Genomic DNA, 24,534 nt, shown 5'->3' on the forward strand with positions numbered 1-24,534 from the left:
ACAAAAATGTGACTTTAACTTTTAAGGATATAAAAAATTGTAAATCTGTGAACGATGTTCGTGGTTCAGAAGATGTAGTGGATCACTTTTTAATCTGTGTTTTGGGGGAGGAGTCAAAGTATTTTTAGGATTTAAAGGATAAACTCGGAAATCTGTGCTAAAAGTCTAAAAGTCAAGGAAGTTAATGTGCAGAACTCGACCTTTAACACACACACAAACAGACACACACTGATCACAGACGAGACTCATTTAACTACACACATTTCCCAATAACAGCCAGAGAGCACGAGCCCAGCAGCCTGAAGGTCAAGAGGTCAAGTCTATAAATGAGATGAAACGACCACAGAAGATGTTAATTAGTAACTATTTTTAATGGACTGATTTGTGCGTGAGGAAAAGTACTCGATTCTTTTTAAATGGTAAACAAAATGTAAAAAAACAAAAGAAGCTCCACTGTGGCCCCGGAGCCTCAGAGGCTGCAGGCCTGCAGCTTCTGGTCCGCCAGCTTGAGGGCCACCCAGGTGTTGAGCATGGAGGCCCTGAGCCGGGACCAGACCAGGTGGTCGGTCAGCCCGAAGATCTGCGCCGCGAACTGAGCCGCGGCCTCGGGGGACAGGATGGTTGAGCAGCCGAGACCTGGACCAGAGGGAGGCGGTTTTGTTAATATACAATACAGATTATAATATTTAAATAAAAATATATATATTTATGATTTATTATGTATAAATAAACACAATTCATACATATGAAATATATATATTTATGATTTATTATGTATAAATAAACACAATTCATACATATAAAATAAATATACATAAAATAAATAATGTATTATGTAAATAATAAAGATATTATATAAATACAATATATATATATAATTTATTATGTATAAATAAAAGAATTATATATATACACACATATATACATACATATCAAATAAACACATAAAATAAATCATTTATTTAATATATGTACAAAATAAAGATATTATATAAATAAAATATATACACGCATAAAAATGATATTAAATAAATAATAGATATATTTTAAAAACATTTTATATTATACATAGATTTATACAAAGACAGGAAGTGCCGCTCGTACCGCTCGGCATGCGCAGGGAGGACCAGACGTCCTGCGCCCCCCAGTCCGGCGTGAGAGGCGGGCAGTTGATGACGGGGTACGCCGTGTTCCCGGACATCACCGGGCCGAGGCCGTTGCTCCTGCCGGCCACGGCCACAAACACCGTGGGCACGCCGTCGCCTGAGGACGGAGAAAAGCACGCGGACGTTTTACGACGTGACCGGACGGTTACGTTCTTTTTTTACAGAAACGCTGCTCACCTTCGTATTGGGCTTTGATGCGGAGCGTCTCGTCCGGGCCCTTGTGAGCCGAGGTGACCCTCAGGATGCAGGGGACCCCGTAGGAGGAGCAGGCCTTGCGGATCTTTTCACAGTGAGACAGGTCCGAGGTGGAGCCCATCAAGACCACCACCCTGCCGCTGGCCGGGCGCTCCAGCAGCAGCTAGACACGAGACACGGCGGCCGGTTAGCGCTGCATTCCCTCTAGTGACCACCAGGGGGAGACTCCTCTGGTTGTATAGAAGTCTATGCTTTATGTGTTAAAGCTGCATTCTCTCTCCTGACCACCAGGGGGCTCCTCTGGTTGTATAGAAGTCTATATAATGACTCTACTTCTCTCCCGAGTTTATGCCTCAGTCTCTAGTTTCAAGTCTTCTTCTATACAGCATGATGTCATCATTTAGTAAATTGTCAAGCAATGAAGCTCGGATAACGAGTCACAAGGATCTGTGTGTGTGTGTGTGTGTGCGATTAGAAGCAAACAAAAGCTCGTCCTGATAACGGAGCGTTGGGCTCGTTGTACCTTGACCCGCTCAGAGACCCACTCGAAGTTCCTCTTGACCGTCTGCAAGGCCTCGGGGGTCACTTCCTTAAGGTCGCGGTACACCTAGGAGACGAGGAGAGGTCACTTGAGCTGCTACGTTCCCTAAAGGAAGGCCAGAGCCCAGAAGACGAGTCCCGACCTGCTTGTCCTTCTGCTGGCTCCGATCTCCGGCCGGCCACAGCCGCCACGAGTCGTTGTCGATCACGTCGGCGAGGACGATCTCTCGAGTCGTCGCGTTCACCCCAAACTCAATCTACGGGGGAGGGAGAGGACCCTCAAGGCCTGGAAGCGTTTCGGGGGGGTGGGGGCATACCTTCATGTCCACCAGGGTGCAGTTCTGGGTGGCCCAGGACTTCTCCAGGATCTCGAATATGGCCACGGTGCTGTGGTTCATCACGTCCACCTCGCACTGGCCGATGGCGAGCCCGGCCGGGGAGAACTTGGCCGCCAGCAGCTGCTCCTCCGACCACTGGGGGTCGTTGTTGGCGTCGTCCTGCCGGGAAAGTACGTTTTATTAGAGTCGAGATGCAGCTTTCGGGATTTTATTTATTTTTAATAGATGTTTTTGTGTGGAAGGGGCGACGACGTTTAAGAAAAGGTTTGTTATTGAAGGAGAAGGCTGCGGCTCTTCACCCACGATGTAGGTCCACTAAAAAGTGTTTGCGCCACTGACGCTCAGATTGTTGTTAGAAGTGTCAGACAACATTATGGAGAAGAAGAAAAGGAGTACAACTTTAAACTTCCACATCTCGTTTGAGAAGTCTTGTTCGTTCGAGAACTTGAATAGTCGAAGTCTGGTTCGAGAAGTCTCGTTTGATGAGTCTCGTTCCACAAGTCGAGAAGTCTCGTCCGACAAGTCGGGAAGTCTCGTGCGACAAGTCTCTTTCGAAAATTATCATTCAGAACTCGGGATGTCTCGTTCTTGGTCGCCCTGAGTGACTAACATGCAGCCGATCAGGGTTGCAATTCAATATCAGCCCTTTAAAAAAATATTAAATAAAGACAGTGGCGGACGGGGGACGCGCCCCCCTCTCTCCACTGTGTGACTCATTGAGGCCCCCCCCCCACCCGGGACCCCAGACTCACTTTAAAGAACATCTCCATCTTCAGGGGGGAGAAGCGGTATCCTTCCTTCACCCCCGGGTTCCTCTTGAGGAACGAGCCGGTCGCCACGCGGCGGCAGACCCACTCGATGGGAATCATCTCGCAGCGGGCGGCCACAAACGCCGTGTCGGAGTGCTGCTTCACGAACGCCGACTTGATGCCTGGGGGAGGGGGAGGAGCCTCAATGAGTCACACAGCGGAGACACGTCGAGCTAAAATCGCTCCAACGTGGTCGGTCACGATCTGGAGAATTACTCCTTCAAGTCACAAGATCGCCATGACGACGCTCACGAGTGCCATGAGGGCGCCACTCAACCCAATTAGTCTCTTTTAATGAAAGAGGGGAAGGAGTTCGTCGTGGAGCCTGAAGGTTCAACGTGCCGCTCCTCAAAGTGATGAACGCGGTACAAATGAGACATGAGTGATAACATGACGGAGAGTTCTCAGCGCTTATTCTCTGGTTATCTTTTTGACTTCTGAGACATTAAATCCTCTTATCTTTAAAAACCTTTTATGGGAGTGGGGCAGGTCATAAGTTGGTTATTGATGATGAAGAGGAAGAAGAGCAGCTTTTAAAAACACATTTCATATTTATTTCCAATATTTATCTCATGAAATTAATATTTTTTATAAAACAGAAAGAAAAAAAAACCACATCATTTTGCAGAGTTACAGGCCACGATTTGGTAAAGATTGAAAGAACATGTTTTAAAAAATAACTAATTGAGGAAAAATGATATCTATTGATGCCTTAACATCCCAATTGCTTAAACTAAAATATATTTAAATAAAACTTTTTTTTTCTGTCTAAAAGTTTTATTTAAAATATATATATATATATAAAAGTATATAAAATCTATCAAATATATATAAATATATACACACACAAACATAAGTATATAAAATGTATTTAAATCAAACTGTTTTTCCCCTCTTTCACAAGGTGCGAGACAAAATTTTTTTTTTATTTAAATAGATTGTATATACTTGCGTATATATTTTTTTTAGCTCACAACTGTTAACATTTTAAAAAGTAAGCAACTGCCAAACTAAACTTTGGCCCCTCAAGACTTCACAACCTTATATTTCTGTGTATTTGTTCTCCGTAATAAGAAGTGTTGCGTGGGAGAGGTACTCAACACGAGCTGCCTCGAGGGGACAGGGGACAGGGGGGGGGGCGGCGTTGCAACACACCTGCACACACCTGGCGGAGCTCCCCCACACGGATCCACCACCAGAAACATTCATAAATACATATGCATATAGATGTCTGTGCGCGGTGCTCACCGGCCTCCTGCAGCAGCGTGAACACGGAGCTCGCGGTCCGGTTGGCGATGGCCGCCTTGCCCTCCAGCTGGTCTTTCCTCACCGCGTTGCCGGCCGTGATCTGGTCCATGGACCGGACCAGAACCAGGCCGGGTTGGTCCGGGAGCTCGAAGATCTGCTTGGTCTTCCCCTCGTTGAGCTTCTGCCCGACATTGAGTTCTGAAAAGACAACCAAAAAAATCACACAACTCCCTACACACTCGCACGTGTCACACACACACACACACACACACACACACCCTAGACGTGCACGCGCTGCGGGCTGTACCTGGTGCGGCGGCCATGTTGTTCTGCGACACGCGGAGACCCTGAAACACACACGAAAAGTTTAAACTTCTTCCTTTTGTGATGGAAAAAAAAAACCCAAAAAACACACGCGCGCACAAAAAAAAGGTTGCGGGAGGAAGCGGAGGAGACCGGAAGCGGGGATCAGCTCTTACGTGCTGCGGGGACCAATCACGGCGCAGGGGAAGGGCACTCGGGCAGCCAATCGCGGCGGCGCATCCGTCGCCCACGTGGTGGGAAGAAGGGGCGGGGCCAAGATGCTTCAACTCCAAATAATTGCGAGGAGGAAGAACTTTTTTTTTTCTCCCGGAGTTTGCGCACTAAAACTAAAAGTCCTCACGCATGTGTCTCGTGAGAAGTGATCGATTTGACAACAACTTACACAACTAACACGATTATCGATCGAGAGAGAGAGAGAACCAGCTGGACCGGATCGATCAATCAATACGGTTTTAACTCCTCATCGTGGAAACACCACGTGGGGTTCGCGTCGCTCGCGCTGGGTTTCTTTTCGGGTGGGATTCGTGCACGTGATGTCAGCTGCAGCGGCGCGCGTCGATTAACAAACTGTGTATTATTTATCCTCGCGATTCCTCCGTGTCTTTGTGTGCACGTGCTAGGTCAGTAGCGTCAGGTACACACGCACGAGCGCGTGCGGGTGGGTGTGGGGGGTCTGGATGGAGTTCGAGGCGTCCGGCATCGGGGAGGAGTGCGGGGTGTTCGGCTGCGTGGCCGCGGGAGAGTGGCCCACGCAGCTGGAGGTCGCGCAGGTCTTGACGCTGGGTCTCGTGGCGTTGCAGCACAGGTGAGTCGATGTGTTATTTATTTGGATTTCTATGTCTATTTATCTTCCACAACTCGACTTATGTCACACGAGAGCAAAGAAACATTTATTTTACTACTTTTGTCTGTTTGCATCCTAAATCCACCTTTACATAAGGCCTCATTTGCATATTTAAACATCACATCTCATTAAACGTGTAATACAATAAATCCTCTTTATGTGAGGGAAGTGCTGAAGTTTCATGTGATGTCTATGACGTCATGTTGGACTCCTCTTCATGAGTGGTGAAGTTTCATGTGATGTCTATGACGTCATGTTTGACTCCTTAATGAGTGGTGAAGTTTCATGTGATGTCTATGACGTCATGTTGGACTCCTCTTCATGAGTGGTGAAGTTTCATGTGATGTCTATGACGTCATGTTGGACTCCTCTTCATGAGTGGTGAAGTTTCATGTGATATCTATGACATAATGTTTTGACTCCTCTTCATGTCAGTGATGAAGTGGTGAATTTAACTTTTAAAAACACTGCTTCAGAGGACTCTGGGTAGACCCCGTGGGATCAATAGGACTTGCCTCTCTCTCCGGGGACGACGGGGCGATCGAACGGACTGAATTGATCCTCATGATCGGGATGTGATCCGGCTCCTCTTTGACCCGGGCCGCCGCGCCATCGCAGCCGGCGTCCATCTTTTTGGCGGGCGGCTTGTGCGTGAGATCTGAAGGGGGTATAAATATAATTAATAATACATTTTATTTATTTAGTGCTTCTCAAAATTCTCAGACACTTAACAAACATTAAAATCATCCGGAAAAAAATACATATTTATATTTAGGAATATATATATTTTAGGAATATATATATATATTTTTAAGGAATATATATGTGTGTATATATATGTATATAAAAATACTTATATATTATTATTTCTAAAATATTATAAAAAAACATATTTTTTTATATTTTTTTGATAAACACATTTAGAGTTTCCTTTTCTCTTCCGAGTCGTGCCTCCTGTTAGCAGGAGACAATCGTGCCCTTTTTATACAGATGTAATCTAATTACGAGCCGCCTTCACGGGACTCGCCGAGTCGGCCATTAAGAAGCGATGTCATGTGACTACAGCGGGAGGTCATGTGACTACAGTGGGAGGTCGTGTGACTACAGTGGGAGGTCATATGACTACAGTGGGAGGTCATGTGACTACAGTGGGAGGTCATGTGACTACAGTGGGAGGTCATGTGACTACAGTGGGAGGTCGTGTGACTACAGTGGGAGGTCGTGTGACTACAGTGGGAGGTCGTGTGACTACAGTGGGAGGTCATGTGACTACAGTGGGAGGTCGTGTGACTACAGTGGGAGGTCGTGTGACTACAGCGGGAGGTCGTGTGACTACAGTGGGAGGTCGTGTGACTACAGTGGGAGGTCGTGTGACTACAGCGGGAGGTCATGTGACTACAGCGGGAGGTCATGTGACTACAGTGGGAGGTCATGTGACTACAGCGGGAGGTCATGTGACTACAGTGGGAGGTCATGTGACTACAGTGGGAGGTTGTGTGACTACAGTGGGAGGTTGTGTGACTACAGTGGGAGGTTGTGTGACTACAGTGGGAGGTCGTGTGACTACAGTGGGAGGTCGTGTGACTACAGTGGGAGGTCGTGTGACTACAGTGGGAGGTCGTGTGACTACAGCGGGAGGTCGTGTGACTACAGCGGGAGGTCGTGTGACTACAGCGGGAGGTCGTGTGACTACAGCGGGAGGTCGTGTGACTACAGCGGGAGGTCGTGTGACTACAGCGGGAGGTCGTGTGACTACAGCGGGAGGTCGTGTGACTACAGCGGGAGGTCGTGTGACTACAGTGGGAGGTCGTGTGACTACAGCGGTTTAACGCCGAGGTGTCTGACCTCGCTCTGCAGCTCTCTTCATTCTCCTGGTTGCCGGGTAGGTTTCCTCTCTCTTCACCGCAGGTTCAGACAAGCCTGCAGACAAACACTCGGGTCACGGGCCGCTCTTTAAATTATCTAACGCTCCACTCCCAAGACATGCATTAAACAAATATACATATTATTATAATATTAGTAAGATAATGCCTCATTTGCATATTTCATCAACAAAATGAGGAAAACTTGTAATGCAAAGAATAATTGTCTTAAAATAAGTAATCAACTGGGGAAGCTTTGTGTAGATATCTATAAGTTAAAAAAATTAACCAATTCACCTTTTTTAATAAACATTTTTGAAGCCAGATTGGTGAAAGTTTGGGAGATCAAAGGGTTTAAATGTGGTTTGTGAGAGTTAATGACAGAACTTCTGTAGACACAAGCGACGCATGAAGTCCAAACGAAGCTAAATAATATATTAAATACATAATATTAACCTAAATAAAAAACCTTATCGGACTCACTCATTGATCTGTGCTGTCGCTCGTGGACCGGATGCAGCCTCGGCTCTTCATACTTTAACGTAACGTCGGAATCGCGAAAACAAGTTCGGCCCACCGTGGCGCCGCCCACTGATCTCTCCTCGTTCCTCCAATCGCCGTCGTTCTCCTCCGGCGTCGTAAGCCTCCCCGACTCCGCGTCGCTCGGCGAGCCGTTGGCGGCGGCGCCGCGGTTCATGACGGCGTCCACCTCGTCGTAGAACCTCATGAGGCTCCTCGGGTCGGCGGCGTTGGCGTCGTCGCCCTTCCCCCTCTGCAGCGACCGGTACAGGTACTTGAGGTTCTTGTACTTGGTGTGGCACTGCTTCCAGTCGCGCTCCACGCCCTGCTGCATCAGCCGGTTGGAGATCTGGACGAAGATGTCCCGCTTCCGGGTCGAGCTCTCCAGCTGCCGGCTCACGCGCTCGTCGGACCACACCTGGATCAGCGCCCGCACCTCGTGGTCGCTCCAGTTCCGGCCCGTGTCCGACACCGTGACCACGTGGAACTGCTCCGAGCCGGAGGGGTCCGTGAGCGTGAGATGGGCCTCTGGAGGGAAGAGAGAGAATGTACCAAGGGGATGCAAAATGACTCCAAAATGGCCTTCAAAGAGACGCATGATGACAACATGATGCAAACTGACCAGAAAGATATGCAAAAGAGGCACATAATGACTACCGTAAACTACAAAGGAATGCAAAATATTACTAAAAAGGGACTCTCAATAACTACAAAAGGACTTAAAAGAGATGCATGACTACAATGTGATTCAAAAAGATAAGAGAAAAGAGGTACATAATGAGACCGTGAACTACAAAGGGATGCAAAATGACTACAAAAGGACTTCAAAGAGACGCATGACGACAACATAATTCAAACTGACCAAAAATATAAGGGAGAAGAGGTACATAATGAGACCGTGAACTACAAAGGGATGCAAAATCACGACAAAGTACACAGAAGGACTTCAAAGTGATGCATGACTACTTCGTGATGCAAACTGACCAAAGAGAAAAGAGGCTCATAATGAGATGGTAAACTACAAAGGGATGCAAAATGAGCACAAAGACACACAACCATTGAAAACCTCCACAGCGAAACAAAATCAATCTACAAAAAGAGGTTAAACGTCTAAAGTCAGTCCTGTGTCTGTGGGGTGGGGGGGGGGGGGGGGGGGGCATGCAGCGTACCGGCTCCCCTCCATTTTGCTTCCCCGTCTCCGTCCATATCGTAGTCGTCACTGTTGTTGTCTGGAGGTAAAAACCAGAGGAGAGAATCTTGACGCTCTTATTTATTTATTTATGACAACGATTTCGTGCGGAACCGAACAAAAACTCACCGTCCTCAATTTCAATGATGACCTCGCTCTCCGAGGCCGCCGTCTCTAGCCCCGGCGTCACTAGCCCCGCCTCCTCTAGCCCCGCCTCCTCTCCATCGTAGAGCCTCCTCTGCATCTCCGCGGTCCCGTTCTCCAGCCCCCGGTCCAGCAGGATGGCCTCCACCTCGTCGTAGAACTTCATGTACTTCCCGGGGGCGCCGGCGCCGCCACCGAGCGCGCTCTTGGCGGTCTTGTAGTCGTACTTCAGGTTCTTGTACTTGGTGCGACATTGTTTCCAGTTGCGCACGACCCCGAAGGTCGTCTGCATCTGGCGCGCCATCTCCTGGAAGATGGACTTGTTGCGCAGCGTGCACTTCAGGCGCTCGCGCACGCGGCGGTCGGCCCAAACGCACAGCAGCGCCCGCACCTCGTCGTCCGTCCAGTGGCGGCCGCATTCTTCGGCCACGCCCCCTCCGGCGGCGTACGGGAGGGCCCGGTGGAGGAGGCCCTTCATGCCTGTGTGTGCATTTAGTTAACATTAATACACAGTGTGGGTCTGCATGTGTGTGTGTTATCCTAGTGTGTGTGTGGGGGGGGCGGTCTGCACGTGTGTGTGTTTACCGAGTGTGTGTGTGGTTTCCTAGTGTGCGTGGGTCTGCACGTGGGTGGGTGTGTGGGGGGGGTCTGCACGTGTGTGTCTGCATGTGTGTTTTCCTAGTGTGTGTGTCGGTCTGCACGTGTGTGTGTGTTTTCCTAGTGTGTGTGTGTGGGGGGGTCTGCACGTGTGTGTGTGTGGGTGGGTCTGCAAGTGTGTGTGTTTTCCTAGCGTGTGTATCTGTGTGTGTGTGGACATTATTTAGTTAGTTGTATCTTTGGACTCTTGGTTCTCGTCTTCTGAACAAGTTTAAACGATCCAGAGCAGCATTGTGTGTGTGTGTGTGTTTACCTTCCTGCGCTGGGGTCTGAACGGAGGAAGTGTAGCCCCCTCTCTGAATGCCCTCCTCCTCCTCCCCCTCCTCCTCCTCGTAGCGGCCGTCCGGCCTCCTGCTCTGGAGGCCCAGGCTCCTGCACTTTGCCCGACACTCCCACCAGCCGCGCGCCACGCTGAGCCTCCTCAGGCGCTCCGAGATCGACTCGAATGCCGCTCTGCTGGCGCCGGCGCCCGCCGCCTCGTCCCACGCCGCCACCAGAGCCAGCACCTCCGCCTCCCCCCACTGCCTCCCGGCGGCCGCCACGCCGTCGCCTCCTCCTCTTTGTCTCTTTGCTCCTCTCTCCATGTTTTCTGAGCTGACCTGGAAACGCTTTTCTTTTTTTCTTTCTCCCCCCTCCCCTCTTCCTCCCACTTCTCCTCCCCCAATCCCTTCTGCCGCCCGGTTCCCTAGGCAACCGGGCGGCTAAGCCTGAAAGCAACGCCCCCGCTCCGGATAGCAGCCTCACCACTGGCTTAAGCTGTGTGCCGAGGGGGCGGAGCCAGCGGTAATCCGAGAAGCGGCTTGGTATTTGGCCGAGAGCGGCGTCAGCAGAGAAGCTGCTTCTGGTTTCCTTTCCTTCTCTCGGCTCCTCGAACCAGTTCAGATCTCCTCGGGGCTCAAAACCACTTCACACAACACACACGTGTTCATGAGAGAGAGAAATAATCACTCGCTTACATTCACACTGGTACCATTTTAAAATATCATGTGATTGTTGTTGTTGTTTTTTATTTTTATTTTCTTCTCTTGGATCCTCGAACCAGTTCAGATCTCCTCGGAGCTCAAATCCACTTCAAATAATCCACATTCGCTCTTACAGAAAGGGAAAAAATCACCCTGGTATCATTTAACTAGCATGAGTTTGTTGTTGTTGTTTTTTCTTTTATTTTCGATTCCAAACCAGTTCAGATCTCCTCGGAGCTCAAATCCACTTCAAATAAGCCACATTTGCTCTTGCAGAAAAAAGAAAAAAAGTCCCACTGGGATCATTTAACTGTCATGGTCTTTGTTGTTGTTGTTGTTCTTTTTATTTTCTTCTCGGCTCCTCAAACCAGTTCAAAACTCCTCGGAGCTCAAATCCACTTCACACATTCGACATTTGTTCTTGCAGAGAACAAACATAAGTCAGGCTGGTGTCATGTGATTCTTATCGTTGTTGTTGTTTTCCCATCCGCTCAGGGGTCAGGAGAGCGCCGGCATCGTCACCAGTAACGGAGCCAGTCCGCCTACCTACGCGGCGCACAAGGTAACAGACGGGTCGACCCAAGTATGTCCAAACACGGGGGGGGGGGGGGGGGGGGAAGCGGCTATCTTTCTGTTTTAAAGGGTAAACAAACACACTGACCTCTGACCTCTGCTGGTTCCCCTCTGACCCTCTATATGAGTTATGAGGCTTATAACACATTAAAAGTTACTTATAATCAGAATTCTAAAGGTACATTGGACAAAGGTGCAAAAACATAAACAAACATACAGGAAAACAATAAAAATACATAATGTACATGGTAAAAAAACAAAACTAGTATGTTTAATAATTCAATTCAATTCAGTTTATTTGTATAGCTGGCTATAAGACCGTAAGTATTCAAACATAATTCATAACAAAAGCATTTAATTGTGACTTAAGGTGAAGTTTAGATTTATATAATTGTCATTGTTTTGAAAGTGTATTATAATTGTAATGCATTATTTAATCTCTTTATAATGCATTATAATCACTGTTATGTAACTATAATCAAAGCGGTCATCGTAGGAACAAAAACTACAAAATTATAAAGAAATATGATTTCTGACCATCGGTCATAATAAAATGCTTTAAATGTACTTTATGTGGTTTATTGTTAGAATACATTACGACTTTTATTAAAGACGGTTTTACCGACGTTGCATATGGAAAACAAGTAACTTAAATATTGTTTTACTTAACATAACAATTACTGAAATATAATATATAAACGCGTCTCGCTGTGAACCTTAAATTCAACACGTTTGTTATTTTTGCAGATTGTGTCTGAATATTTGTGTTCTATATTTTAGGGCATGGGCTTGGTGAGCGCGGCCTTCGCCCCCGAGGCGCTCCAGAAGCTGCGCTACGGGAACCTCGGCATCTGCCACACGCGCTACTCCACCACCGGCATCTCCGAGCTGCAGAACTGCCAGCCCTTCGTGGTCGACACGCTGCACGGCCGCATCGCCGTGGCGCACAACGGCGAGCTGGTCAACGCCGCCGCGCTGCGCAAGAAGGTGAGGACGCCGCACCGTGAGCACGGACGGGTATCTGATGTGTAGTGTTGGGGACGACTTCAAAGACTCCACTTCAAAGACTCCACTTCAAAGACTAACTCTACTAAACAGACTAACTCCACTTCACAGACTAACTTCAAAGACTAACTCCACTTCACAGACTAACTTCAAAGACCAACTCCACTTCACAGACTAACTTCAAAGACTAACTCCACTTCACAGACTAACTTCAAAGACTCACTCCACTTCACAGACTAACTCCACTTTACAGACTAACTCCACTTCAAAGACTAACTCCACTTCACAGACTAACTCCACTTCAAAGACTAACTCCACTTCACAGACTAACTTCAAAGACCAACTCCACTTCACAGACTAACTTCAAAGACTAACTCCACTTTACAGACTATCTCCACTTCAAAGACTAACTCTAGTCAAGTTTGCAGATGACACAACATTGATAGGTCTCATCACCAAGGATGACGAGACCCTCTACAGGAGGGAGGTCAACCTTCTGACCACGTGGTGCGGAGCCAACAACCTCCTGCTCAACAACAGCAAGACCAAAGAGATCGTTGTTGACTTCCGGAAAGGCCACACCATCACCCACCACTGACCATCAACGGTGCGGACATTGAGCAGGTCAGCAGCACCAAATTCCTGGGGGTGGAAATCAGTGAGGACCTCTCGTGGACAGCCAACACTACATCGCTGGCAAAGAAAGCACAGAGGCGCCTCTACTTCCTCCGGAAACTGAGGAAAGCAGGGAGCCCCCCATCCATCATGTGCACCTTCTACCGCGGCACCATGGAGAGCATCCTGACCAACTGCATCACTGTGTGGGGCGGAAGCTGCACAGACCACAGCAGGAACGCCCTGCAGCGCATAGTGAAGGCAGCTGGAAGGATCATGGGTGCCTCACTCCCCCTCCCATCCCTGCAGGACATATACAACACCCGCCTCACCCGCAAAGCGACCTCGATTGTGAGTGACCCCTGCCACCCCTCACACGGTCTCTTCAGCCTCCTGCCCTCTGGGAGGAGATACCGGAGCCTCCGGGCTCACACCGCCAGGCTGTCCAACAGCTTCATCCACCAGGCGGTCAGGAAGCTGAACTCTCTCCCCATCCTCCCACTCCGTCCTCTCTCAGACTCACATGTCTGAATGCTGCTAGCACAATTTATGTTGTTTACATGTTTTTTACTATTTTTGCACTTTATGTTGTCTATGCACTTTATGTTGTCTATATGTTCACATGTTTTTTACTATTTTTGCACTCTATGTTGTCTATATGTTGCACAATTCACTTTATGTTGGACAGAAGAGAAACGCAATTTCGATCTTCTGTATGTTTGCACATATGGAAAATTGACAAATAAAACTGACTTTGACTTTGACTTCAAAGACTAACTCCACTTCACAGACTCACTCCACTTCGTTGGCGTTACACTTTTAAATTAGCTTATCGCTAACACTAATGCTAATCTGTAGCATCCTGACAAAATACAGAATAAACTCCGACAAACATTTGTGAATTTTCTCTATTAAAAGACAAACTGCACCGTCATGTTTTCAGCTTTGAGGTTTTGAGTGTTTAGTTGATCTATAAAACCATAAATCAGATATATTTGGCGTGCTCAGTCTCTGTGACGGCGCTCCGCAGGTCATGCGTCACGGCGTGGGCCTCTCCACCAGCTCCGACAGCGAGCTCATCACCCAGCTGCTGGCGCTGACGCCCCCGATGGAGGAGCAGGACGCACCGGACTGGGTCGCCAGGTCCGTGTCCAGACTCGACTCCCTGCATTAACAACAATGTCTTTTTTTATTCTCCGCTATTTACATTCTTCTTCTTTTGGTTTCATTGCAGGATAAAAAACCTGATGAGCGAGACGCCGACGTCGTACTCGCTGCTGGTGATGTTCAAAGACGTCATCTACGCCGTGAGGGACCCGTACGGCAACCGGCCGCTCTGCATCGGGCGCATCGTCCCCGTCTCCAAGATGCACAGCTCGGGTAACCGGCCAGAAGACGACGCGTTTGTCGTTGAGACGTCGCCCCCTGGTGGAGGATTAACGTCGGTCTTTGTTTTGTTTTTTTGTGGTCAGGAGCCGGCGAGGAGGACACCGAGGGCTGGGTGGTGTCGTCGGAGTCCTGCAGCTTCCAGTCCATCGGCGCCAAGTCTGTTTCAACCACGCCGGCCGATCTCTTCGTGCGCCGTGAGCGATGCATTGTGGGTCCTGATGGCCCTGCCTCCTTGTCCTCAGGTACTACAGAGAGGTCTTACCGGGAGAGATCGTCCAGATCTCGCGGCACGGCGTCAAGTCTCTGAGCGTGGTGCCGCGGCCCGAGGGCGACCTGCCGGCCTTCTGCATCTTCGAGTACGTCTACTTCGCCCGGCCGGACTCCATCTTCGAGGGCCAGATGGTTTACACGGTGCGGCAGCGCTGCGGCCGGCAGCTCGCCATCGAGGCGCCGACGGACGCCGACGTGGTCAGCACCGTGCCGGAGTCGGCGACGCCCGCCGCACTGGGCTACGCCCAACAGGTCAGTACGGCCAACGGGGCAAAGAACAGCGCCGGCACACGCCGACCACCTGAGGGGCCTCACAGTCCCCCTCTCTCCCCTTCTCTCCCTCCTCTCTCTCTCTCTCTCCTCCCCCCTCCCCCAGTCCGGGCTGCCGTACATCGAGGTTCTGTGTAAGAACCGCTACGTGGGCCGGACCTTCATCCAGCCGAACACCCGCCTGAGGCAGCTGGGCGTGGCCAAGAAGTTCGGTGCCCTGACGGATAACTTTGCCGGGAAGCGTGTGGTGCTGGTGGACGACTCCATCGTCAGGGGCAACACCATCTCGCCCATCATCAAGCTGCTGAAGGAGGCCGGCGCCACCGAGGTCCGGTTCCCACGACGAGTTTATCTAATATAACAACCCGAGTCCAGTCGGTGCCTAATACATGTTTTACGTTCAAGATATTTATAATATTATTATTATAGGAAAAGAGCCGAATAACACATTTCTTTAACAGAATTTGTGAACAGAATTTGAGGAAAGTCTTAAATCCGGCCATTTAAAAAAAAATTTTTATTTTAGGATTTCTTTTTTATTATTTTTTTATTGTTTTTCACTTTCACTGAAGAAAAAAGAAAAATTTAAATAAACGGTATACAAGGAAAAGATGAGTAATGTTCGTAGTTTACTATATAATCTCTAATTATGTCTGTCTTTTATTTATTTGTATTTATTTATTTTTTAAAGTATTATTTAATATTTATTTAGTTTCTACTTTTAAGTTGTTGTTTTTTGCAGTTTATAGCTTCAGGATATCTCCCAGAATAATACAGAAAAAGATTTTAATACATATTTCCATTTGTGAGCTTCAGGCTGAATCTCTTAGTTTAACTTCCTGAAGCAGCATTTTTTATTAAAAAATAAAAGTCAGTATATGTTGACCCACCATGAAGCCCCGTCTGACCCTCAGGTCCACATCCGGGTCGCCTCTCCTCCGATCCGGTTCCCGTGCTACATGGGCATCAACATCCCCACCAAGGAGGAGCTCATCGCCAACAGGCCCGAGTTCCAGGACATCGCCGGATACATCGGTGAGTACCGAGACGCGCGGTACCGGTTATTTCACGCTCGATTAAAAAATAATAATAATAATTTAAACAAAATTACAAATGTAACCGTATGAATGTGTGTCGCAGGTGCGGCCAGCGTGAAGTACCTGACCGTGGACGGGCTGCTGTCGGCCGTGCAGGAGGGCATCGCCTCCCTGCGGCAGAAGGACGAGGTCATCGGCTCCGGCGGCAACAAGTCCGGCAAGAAGGTCGGCCACTGCACCGCCTGCCTGACGGGGAAGTACCCGGTGGAGCTGGAGTGGTAGCGGGGACCGCCGGGAATCAAAACGGCCGCGTGTTTGAATCCGGCCGTCGGAGACGCGCTTGATGCCGATGCAGTCGCGTGGTTTCTCCAGCGGAGACGCGAGGCAGTCGGAGCTTCTGGGAAGCTGAGAAGAAGCCTCACAATCACACTACAGAATATCGGTGCTGTCCCTTTAAGTAACTTTTCATAACATCTATTGTTGTTTACTCCGTGGTGATGTCACTGCTTTGATTACACACACGATGCTTTATTTTTATTTTTTTTAGGGTTACTTGGATGTATTAACATTTCAAGTGTTGCGTAAACCGGAGTATTAGATGTTATTTACCGTGTCAGTAAAGCGCACAAGGCTCGGACCAGAGTTGAGCCGTCTTCTTTTTCCTTATTACGTTTGACTTTTTTTACCTTTTGACCTCAAAATGAACCATTAGGCTCTTTTTGTTGCTGGATATTTTGTTTTCTTAACTTTAAAACATGCATGATATATATATATATACACCAGAAATGTTGAATAATAAACTGAATAACTTCACACAAGTACTTTCTTTGTTTCTCTCAAACTTCATTTTTTAAATTATAATAATCAACAGATGTATAAAAAGAAAAATCATACGGCTGTATGTACTTAGATAATTATGTATTACAGCAGAATAAAGTTTTACGCTAGAGCAAAACTATTACATACAGATGAAAAACATCCAAACTGAAACACAGATTTGGATATAAAACACGACGACCTCAGAGAAGAAACTTCTCTCCGTGGATTAAGAACTTCATCACCATTTTCTGGAGAAAAAAAGAATAAACAAACTGTGCACATGTCGATTCACTGTCGTCACCTGGGGGAGAAGCGTTGGCTCTCCAGGGTGTCTACAGGAATAAACCAGTGAAATTTAAGACGTCTAAATAAAACTTAAGACCTAATTTACGATGGAAATATACATTAATTAAAAGTAAACACACTGTCTGTTCAAAATGAACAGTATGGTGTAATGCAAAAGGATAACACAAATGTCATTGCTGTTGTAAATTATATTTATTAATACATTTTCAGAACATTTAAGTCCCATGAACAAATGTCTCTAAAAATAAGTAAATATATTTAAAAAATCCATGCAACATAGTTCCTTTTGAACAAAAAAAATCCATAAAACAAATAACATTTCCAGCTGCTTTTAAAATGCAAATTCATTTACATAATAGAATGTATGTGTGTGTGTGTGTGTGTGTGAGTTCTCATGTCTCCATGTGATGGATGTGTGTGTCACAGGTTCATACGTCTCCTCCTGAGCTTTTGTGAATATACTAGGAAAACAATCCTTTTCAAACTGTATTAATATAAAAACTTCCAGTTGACATTTGGTCCATTCTCCTGGAAAAAAGAAAGAAAAAAGGCAGACATTAGCCAAACAACAGTCACCACATCTCTTATGACACCACTTCAGATTAATGTCAGACTGGATCAATATGAATGAATACTATTTTTACAAATTAAGCAACGCGAGCCATCCCTTGAGCCTAGTGAACACGATGTAGACATATTGACAGGTAAACACCACTCTACTTACTACCATTATAAAACTATTTTTAATTAGTCTAATTAATGTGTAGTGCGCCTATGCATAGCTGTTATTAACTTGACACATGAGTAAAGCTTAACTATATGAAACACATACTCATATACAAGAGGATAGTTAATACATATATTTATGTTAGACTTACTTTGAGGTGCTGAAGTAGGTCCTGGTGTCATGGCCCATGAGCTCCACAGGATCCTGACGGGACGTGGTCATTTCACCAAGAGCACATGAAGTCCAGCTGTCTGCTCGCGGTGGTCTGGTCCAGAGTCTCGTGGAACAGAATGAAGAACGCACTGCAGCGTTGGACTTCGGTGATGAGCTCTTTGTTGCAAGGCGCTGGATTTCCTCCGGTGACCTCCAGCGTTGTAGCGTTGACGTCGTTGCGAGCGGCGGAGCAGCAGCTAGCCCCGCGCGCTGCTGGCGGCCTTCGCTAGTCTCTGTGCTTCTTGCTCTGCTCGTGAGATTCCACCGCTGGAAAGTCTCGCGACACATAACGCAGCTTCAGAAGCATTTCACCCACCGTGACCAGAAACACTCGTTCTTTTCAAGCCGTTGTTGAACTTGCATCCTGCCATGTTTTCTAAAGTAGCCGATGCTTCACGTTGTAGGGGATTGATAGGACCGAATACGCGGTGCTCACCCGTGTGCGCGCATCACGGCAGAGCTTCGATGCCGGCGCGCGCATCGCTCTGTCGCGCGAGCCGAGAATTGTTTGCAGGGGATTTCACCCTGTTATAGGGGAAACACTGGAGTTGATAAGCGTGTCTTCTTGTCTGATCAATACGCAACTGTGAGGTGCGCAAATGGACCGAGCGGCCAGCTGCTGATCACTCAACAGCCCGACCTGCACAGATAGACGGTGCGCGCGCCAACATATTTTTTGGGAGCACCGAAGACCCATTTTGACCCAGGAAAACCCCTGGACATGACACCCAAACAATTTAAGACCAATCCAATCTGAATTTAAGACAATTTAAGACTTTTTAAGGCCTTATTTTTAGGAAAAGCAATTTAAGACTTTTTAAGGACCCGCGGACACCCTGCTCTCGAATGAACTTCATGTTGGAAGAAGCACAATCAGAATATTAATGAGATTAAACTCTGTTCCTCCCCAGACTGAAGACGAGTGTCTTAAAGGGCCAGCGTGGCATTTAGGGGGAAATAAACATTGAAAAGGATGCTTTCATCGTCTAATTGGCTGAGAATGAGCCCCAACATATCTACATCGGGTTTCTACGGTAGCCCAGAAGGGTCAAACCAAAAGCTCCTTTTTACATTTTCTTAGTCAAGGAGTCATTTAATCAATAATTTTGGGTCCAAGAGTCGACTAAGATTTCTTCAGTCATTCAAAATTAAATGTATTTATTTTTTAAACAACTAATTTTCTAGTCGGTCCATTAAATCGAATAATCAATGAGTCGAAAAAATCGGACTTCTGTTGCTCCTAAAGTATCGTATTATTATGGTATGGAAGAGCTGTGAGCGTCGCCAACGGCGTTACCGATCGGTGGTCTTGAAAAGAAAAGGGGGGTGAGCGGGGGGATTCATTCAGTCGGTTGCCACTAAATACGACAGTCCCTTTAAATACGACAATGCCCCTTTAAATATGACACTGTCCCTTTAAATACGACACTACCCCTTTAAATATGACACTGTCCCTCTAACTACTCCGGCGTTAGCGAAGGTGCTCACAGTGAGTGTGCGATGGAATCAGCTGCACAAGCTTCTTCGAGAACTCGAGGAACGAACAGAACAAGTTTTTATTGAATTCAATCGGCGGACAAATAAAAACTCCCGGAGTCTGGAGCCGCGTCTTAAAGCGGACGCTCACCCGTCCCAGAGAAGTCGTCTGCACGCCGACTCGCCCAGGCCTCCTGGAACACGGCGGGTGTCCCGGCGCCGAAGAAGAGGCCGCGCCTCAGCATCTCCTTCCCGTGGCGTTGGGAGCCGGGCGAGGACGGGCAAAGCTCGTCCCGGTGGCGTTTGGACCGGGGGTGGCCGTCCCGGTCCAACTCCCGGTGGCGTTTCCTCAGGAGGGAGCGGTGGGGCGACAGGGCGAGAGCCGCGAGCGACGACGAGGAGGCGGCGGAGGAGGAAGGGCCTCCGCCGGCCTCGGCGCTTCCGGCACAGAGGCGGCACGGGTGCCGGTTGAAGAAGGAGGATTTGTTCTGGCACACAAACTTGTGGTAGAGCTTCAGGAAGTCCTCGTCCAGCTTCTTCGGGGAGTCGGAGACGCGGATCGCCGGCAGGGACGAGTCGAAGGAAAGGTGGCGCCGGAGCCCGTGGGGCGACTGCAGCTGGAGGGAGCGGTGGGCGTCTTGAGGGTGGAGCATCCTCGGCGGTTCGGCCGGCTTGTGCGGAGGAGGGGTGGAGATTAATCTGAGCCTCGGAGGCTCCCTGGAAAAGCTTTCCCCAGGATAAGTTGTGGGGCTTCTGGGGAAACCCTGAGGAGATCCACCGAGGGAGGTCCCCACCCTCCTCCTCGAGGGACTGCGCCGCACCGGCGAGCCGTAGGCGTCCCCCGTCTCTCCGGCGGTGACCGCTGCGTACGCAGGGTGGAGGTCCGCCTGCAGCGAGAGCCTCCTGGGGCGGGGGGGGCGCGTGGGGCCGGCGCTGCAGGCGGAGGCCCGGCCTCCCAGACCGGACTCTTCGGACACGGTGAAGGTCTCGTTCAGCTCGCCCGGCACGAAGGTCTCGGAGGGGCCAGAGAGGTCCATCACGAGGACCGGCTGCTGCTCCCCACGCACCCGCCAAGGAGACTGCTGTTGCACATCCTTCACCCTCTTTACGGGCGACTGCTGTTGCACATGGGTCACCCCTTTCAAGGGAGACTGCTGTTGCACATGGCTCACCCTCCTCAAGGGCGACTGCTGTTGCACATGGTTCACCCTCAAGGGCGACTGCTGTTGCACATGGTCCACCCTCAAGGGCGACTGCTGTTGCACATGGTTTACCCTCCTCAAGGGCGACTGCCGTTGCACATCCCCGATGAACTGCCTCTTCTTGGGGCTGTTCCTGGTCTCCTCCTCCTGCTCCTCCAACAGCATCAGGCTGGTGTCGTTTTCGGGGTATCCGCCGCCGGCGCGTAGCCGGGTGACCACGAAGGTGTTGCCGAGACCGCCTCGGCCCGACCGCCGCCGCCACCTGCGGTACCTCCTCAGCACCGAGCCCGCGGCCTCGGAGACGTGCTGCCGCCGCCACACCCTTCCTATCCGGTCGATCATGTCGGGGTAGAGCTCCAGCAGGGAGCTGCCGTGGCTGCTCAGGCTCAGCTCCAGCTCCTCGTCTCGGTCCTCGGGCTGGTCCTCCGTCTGGTCCTCCGTCTGGACCGATGTGGCAGAAATGTCCCTCGAACTCTCGTCCGGCGAGCTCGCGGTCAGGCCGGTGGAGTCGTTGGTCGACATCCCTGTAGGGCGCAAAAGACAGTTACATTTTACATATCATAGTTTTACAACCTTCTCTCTCTGTAGAGATCAGTTTTATTATTACTATTATGATTACTATAATTATTATTACTATAATTTGTATTATTATAATTATATAGTTATTAATATGATTACTATAATTTTTCACTACCGTAATTATTATTATTACTATTATTATTACAATCTATTATTATTATTATTACTACTATTACTACTACTATTATTACTACTATTAATATTACTACTATTATAATTACTATTATTATTACTACTAGTATTATTATTACTATTACTATTATTACTACTATTATTACCACTATTATTATTACTACTGTTATTATTGTTACTACTGTTATTATTATTATCAGCACTACTATTAATATAACGATTAATACCGTGGTCCTGCGCAGACATCTGGGTGGTGGAGGCTCGGGTCTCATCGGCGCCTCCATCTTCATACGTGAAGTCCAACTGTTGAATGAAAGCGTGGTGAGTTCATGACACCCTGGACATTCAAGGCAGAGCCGTTAAAAATACGCACGGTGCATTTATTTACCTGAGAGTCTCTCGTAAAATCCGGCGCTGCTGCGGGAAAAAATGTCAAAAGGAATGGTGATTAATGTAACAAATATACATGATTTATTATCCCTGTGTATTGACATTGTATTTAGTTGTGGATACTTACCTCTTATTGATTCCTCTCTTAAATCTGTCAGGCTCTGAGGAATAAAAAAATAAGCTTTCTTTATTTAACAGAAAGTTGTCATTTTTTACTTAACTTACCTCGCTATGTACTGAGAAACACGCGTGTATAAAGTGTGTATTTGTGTAAGTTTAGCATGAATACAAGTTCAAACCTTTGATTCCAGCTTGCTGATCTCGACTCTGGACAATCTCATGTAGCGTTCAAGTCCTTCATCATAAAAAGAGAGAAAGATGCAGTGAGACCAAAATAAACCACTGAGTGGTTCGTGAAGGCAAACTTAATCTGAAAAAGTGAAATTTGTCCAGTGAAAAATAAAAGTCTAAAACTCCAAAATATTATATTTTAATGGCATTATATACACAAAGCAATAACTAACAATAAATCAACTATTAAAAGTGTTAAATAATATACTGTTGATTGAATAACCAAATGAATGGATCAAATTATTATTTCAGCATTAAGACAAATAAGAAAAGGACTGAAAATATGCTCACACATTGATCATTTGTTTATTATATTTTTATATAAAGCGTCTTTGACAATCTTGAAAAGCGCTATATAAAATTGAAGTATTATTATCATTTAAACTTGCTTATATTACAGCCGGTATCAGTAAGGAAATATTGCATAAATGATTACAAAAAGTCTGTTTTTATTTCTCTACATTATTGGTCTATTTAAATGTTTTGTATACCAGAATTTTAAATAATACTTGATCTTGAAACTGCACAAATAATTTAACATTTTTTATTAATGATTAAATTAATGTAACGTGTTTTTTGTTTGTTTAAATATGCTTTGAATTGAACAATATATAAAATATAATAGCTAAATATCATTGAATCAGCCAAAATTAACTGAGCAGATCATAATCATGTTTCTTATTGTACGTATATGTCACATTTAATTTTTCGTGAATCAGGTTAAATATAATAAAGTTATGTAAGCATTATAATTAAATAAATGTGAGAATATTACCAACGAAATAACAAGTTTTTTTTAATTGAGCTACTGTAACCGGGAGCAGACATCTTGGAAGTGTTGTCATGGGAACACACAATCACGTGACCCTTCAAGAAGTTCCGTCGGAGTTACTCAGGAACTCCATGAGTTTAAATCAACGATAAAAGTTTATACGGAACTTTCCGGAACATGTAAAAGGACGCGTGTCACCTGTGGGTCCTTCTGGGCTAATATGGCATTTAAAAAAAAATATATACAGGGCTCTCAAGTGTCACGCATTGAGCGTGAGACTCACGCATTTCGGTCTTAAGTCACGCACTCCCGCCACACATCGTATTTCTCACGCTGAAAAAACTCTCGTATTTCTCACGCTGAAAAACATGAGCTGGCCGCGCTGCCCTCACCGTGGAGGAATCAAGCGCTCCCCTGGTGTTCTGCTGTGAGGTGCCACTTATCAGCCAATCAAAAAAAAGAAATGGGCTACACAATAGCCAATCAGAAAAAAACCTGTATCTGTTGTATCTGGGTAAGATTTAATCCAGCAATCAATGAAAATAAAGCATCCTGGATAGATATGTCACTCTTGCCTGTCTTCAAAACTTAAGAGCCCTGTTAATGACATGTGGTTCAATTAAGTACTCACTCTCTTAAACTTTAAATCTTGAAATAATTCTTTGTGTTTGTGCGTGTGATTTTGTGTGGTGATGTAAACTCAGCTGTCATAACAAGCAGCAGGAGAGAAATTGGTTGTGTGGGGAGAAAGCGTGTGAAAACATGCAAAAGCGTGTGTCACACGGCGAAACCGTGAGAGTTGGTAGCTCTGCAATTGTGCAATAATATTAGGCATGTTTTTGTAAATGAGAGTAGTTATTAAAAAACATTTAAATTCTTTAAGGTAGCAAAGATGCCTCGTAAAAGACCTTTGCCAGGCCAGAGTGCAGGGTACAACATGGGTACACCGCCACATTAATTCAAATGTCCTGATATTTGAGCCACCAACGTGTGTGGCTGCGTGCGCGGCAAAATGTTGGTCACCTACGACAAAATCTCACTCCAAGGTTTTATGAAAAATTGGCAGCTCTGGACTACACACACTTACTTCGTGGCTCCGTGCTGCCCACGTCCACCTCCATCCCCCCGTCCTGGTACTGGAGCTTTGAATACTGTTGAAAACAAACACGGAAGTCAAGTTTTAGGCAGCAGACATCTTAATTTACAGCTCGTTTAAACGGACTCCTCGTCGTCACACCTTCTCTATGATCCGCTCCATTGCGCTTTTGAAGTTGGAGCCATTCACATACAGTCGATTCTTAAATAAATCGTCCATATTGCTCATAAAAAAGAAGGTTAATGGAGAAGTAGCGGGCGAGCCGACGGGAAACAAACGGCCCTCTTTGGTTTCAAACGGTTCCTCCCGTCCGATGATTGGTCAGGGTGGCCTTCACTGTCGCTCGGAAATTATAATCTAAAAACGGTCGCTTATTTGACAAGTCGAAATAACCCTACGATGTTTCTTTTTTTCTTTAAATATGTCCAATATTTGTCATAAATAGCATAGCGGAGTGATTGTGTTCACATGTCAACGTGTTTTTAATCTGTTATAGTGTTATTTTGTTATGATTA

At 47.0% G+C, this 24,534-nt stretch overlaps 3 protein-coding genes and 1 long non-coding RNA gene across 5 annotated transcripts; 1 reads left to right on the plus strand and 3 right to left on the minus strand.

The window, feature by feature from the left end:
- Positions 1-348: 348 nt before the first annotated feature.
- On the minus strand, positions 349-11,349 carry paics (phosphoribosylaminoimidazole carboxylase, phosphoribosylaminoimidazole succinocarboxamide synthetase). Its single transcript, XM_056414583.1, has 15 exons — positions 10,089-11,349; positions 9,164-9,658; positions 9,015-9,074; positions 7,810-8,373; positions 7,310-7,384; positions 5,980-6,122; positions 4,604-4,643; positions 4,297-4,494; positions 2,992-3,170; positions 2,219-2,398; positions 2,045-2,158; positions 1,885-1,968; positions 1,344-1,524; positions 1,105-1,263; positions 349-636 (listed from the first exon to the last, which is right to left on the minus strand). The coding sequence occupies exons 1-15, from the start codon at positions 10,417-10,419 to the stop codon at positions 470-472; spliced, it is 2,970 nt and encodes a 989-aa protein (XP_056270558.1). The 5' UTR covers positions 10,420-11,349; the 3' UTR covers positions 349-469.
- Positions 4,618-16,777, plus strand: ppat (phosphoribosyl pyrophosphate amidotransferase). The gene is made up of 10 exons (XM_056414584.1): positions 4,618-5,425; positions 11,293-11,359; positions 12,151-12,357; positions 14,021-14,133; positions 14,225-14,370; positions 14,463-14,535; positions 14,622-14,901; positions 15,026-15,247; positions 15,834-15,954; positions 16,060-16,777. The coding sequence occupies exons 1-10, from the start codon at positions 5,298-5,300 to the stop codon at positions 16,236-16,238; spliced, it is 1,536 nt and encodes a 511-aa protein (XP_056270559.1). The 5' UTR covers positions 4,618-5,297; the 3' UTR covers positions 16,239-16,777.
- A 477-nt stretch (positions 16,778-17,254) lies between these two features.
- On the minus strand, positions 17,255-19,275 carry LOC130194038 (uncharacterized). Its single transcript, XR_008831781.1, has 2 exons — positions 17,960-19,275; positions 17,255-17,609 (listed from the first exon to the last, which is right to left on the minus strand). It is a non-coding gene; the product is annotated as an uncharacterized LOC130194038 (long non-coding RNA).
- Positions 19,276-19,563: 288 nt separating this feature from the next.
- si:dkeyp-117h8.4 (uncharacterized protein LOC572032 homolog) lies at positions 19,564-24,424 on the minus strand. 2 transcript variants are annotated; one of them, XM_056414885.1, is made up of 7 exons: positions 24,161-24,424; positions 24,011-24,074; positions 22,100-22,155; positions 21,928-21,961; positions 21,799-21,824; positions 21,638-21,713; positions 19,564-21,223 (listed from the first exon to the last, which is right to left on the minus strand). In XM_056414885.1, exons 1-7 carry the CDS (start codon positions 24,245-24,247, stop codon positions 19,632-19,634), a joined length of 1,935 nt encoding a protein of 644 aa, XP_056270860.1. In that variant the 5' UTR covers positions 24,248-24,424; the 3' UTR covers positions 19,564-19,631. The 2 variants fall into 2 exon arrangements, with proteins under 2 accessions (XP_056270860.1, XP_056270859.1); XM_056414884.1 differs by having other exon boundaries at positions 21,799-21,827.
- Between the last annotated feature and the right edge of the window lie 110 nt (positions 24,425-24,534).

This window comes from Pseudoliparis swirei, chromosome 5 (assembly GCF_029220125.1).
Source record: "Pseudoliparis swirei isolate HS2019 ecotype Mariana Trench chromosome 5, NWPU_hadal_v1, whole genome shotgun sequence".
Lineage (NCBI taxonomy): Eukaryota > Metazoa > Chordata > Actinopteri > Perciformes > Liparidae > Pseudoliparis > Pseudoliparis swirei.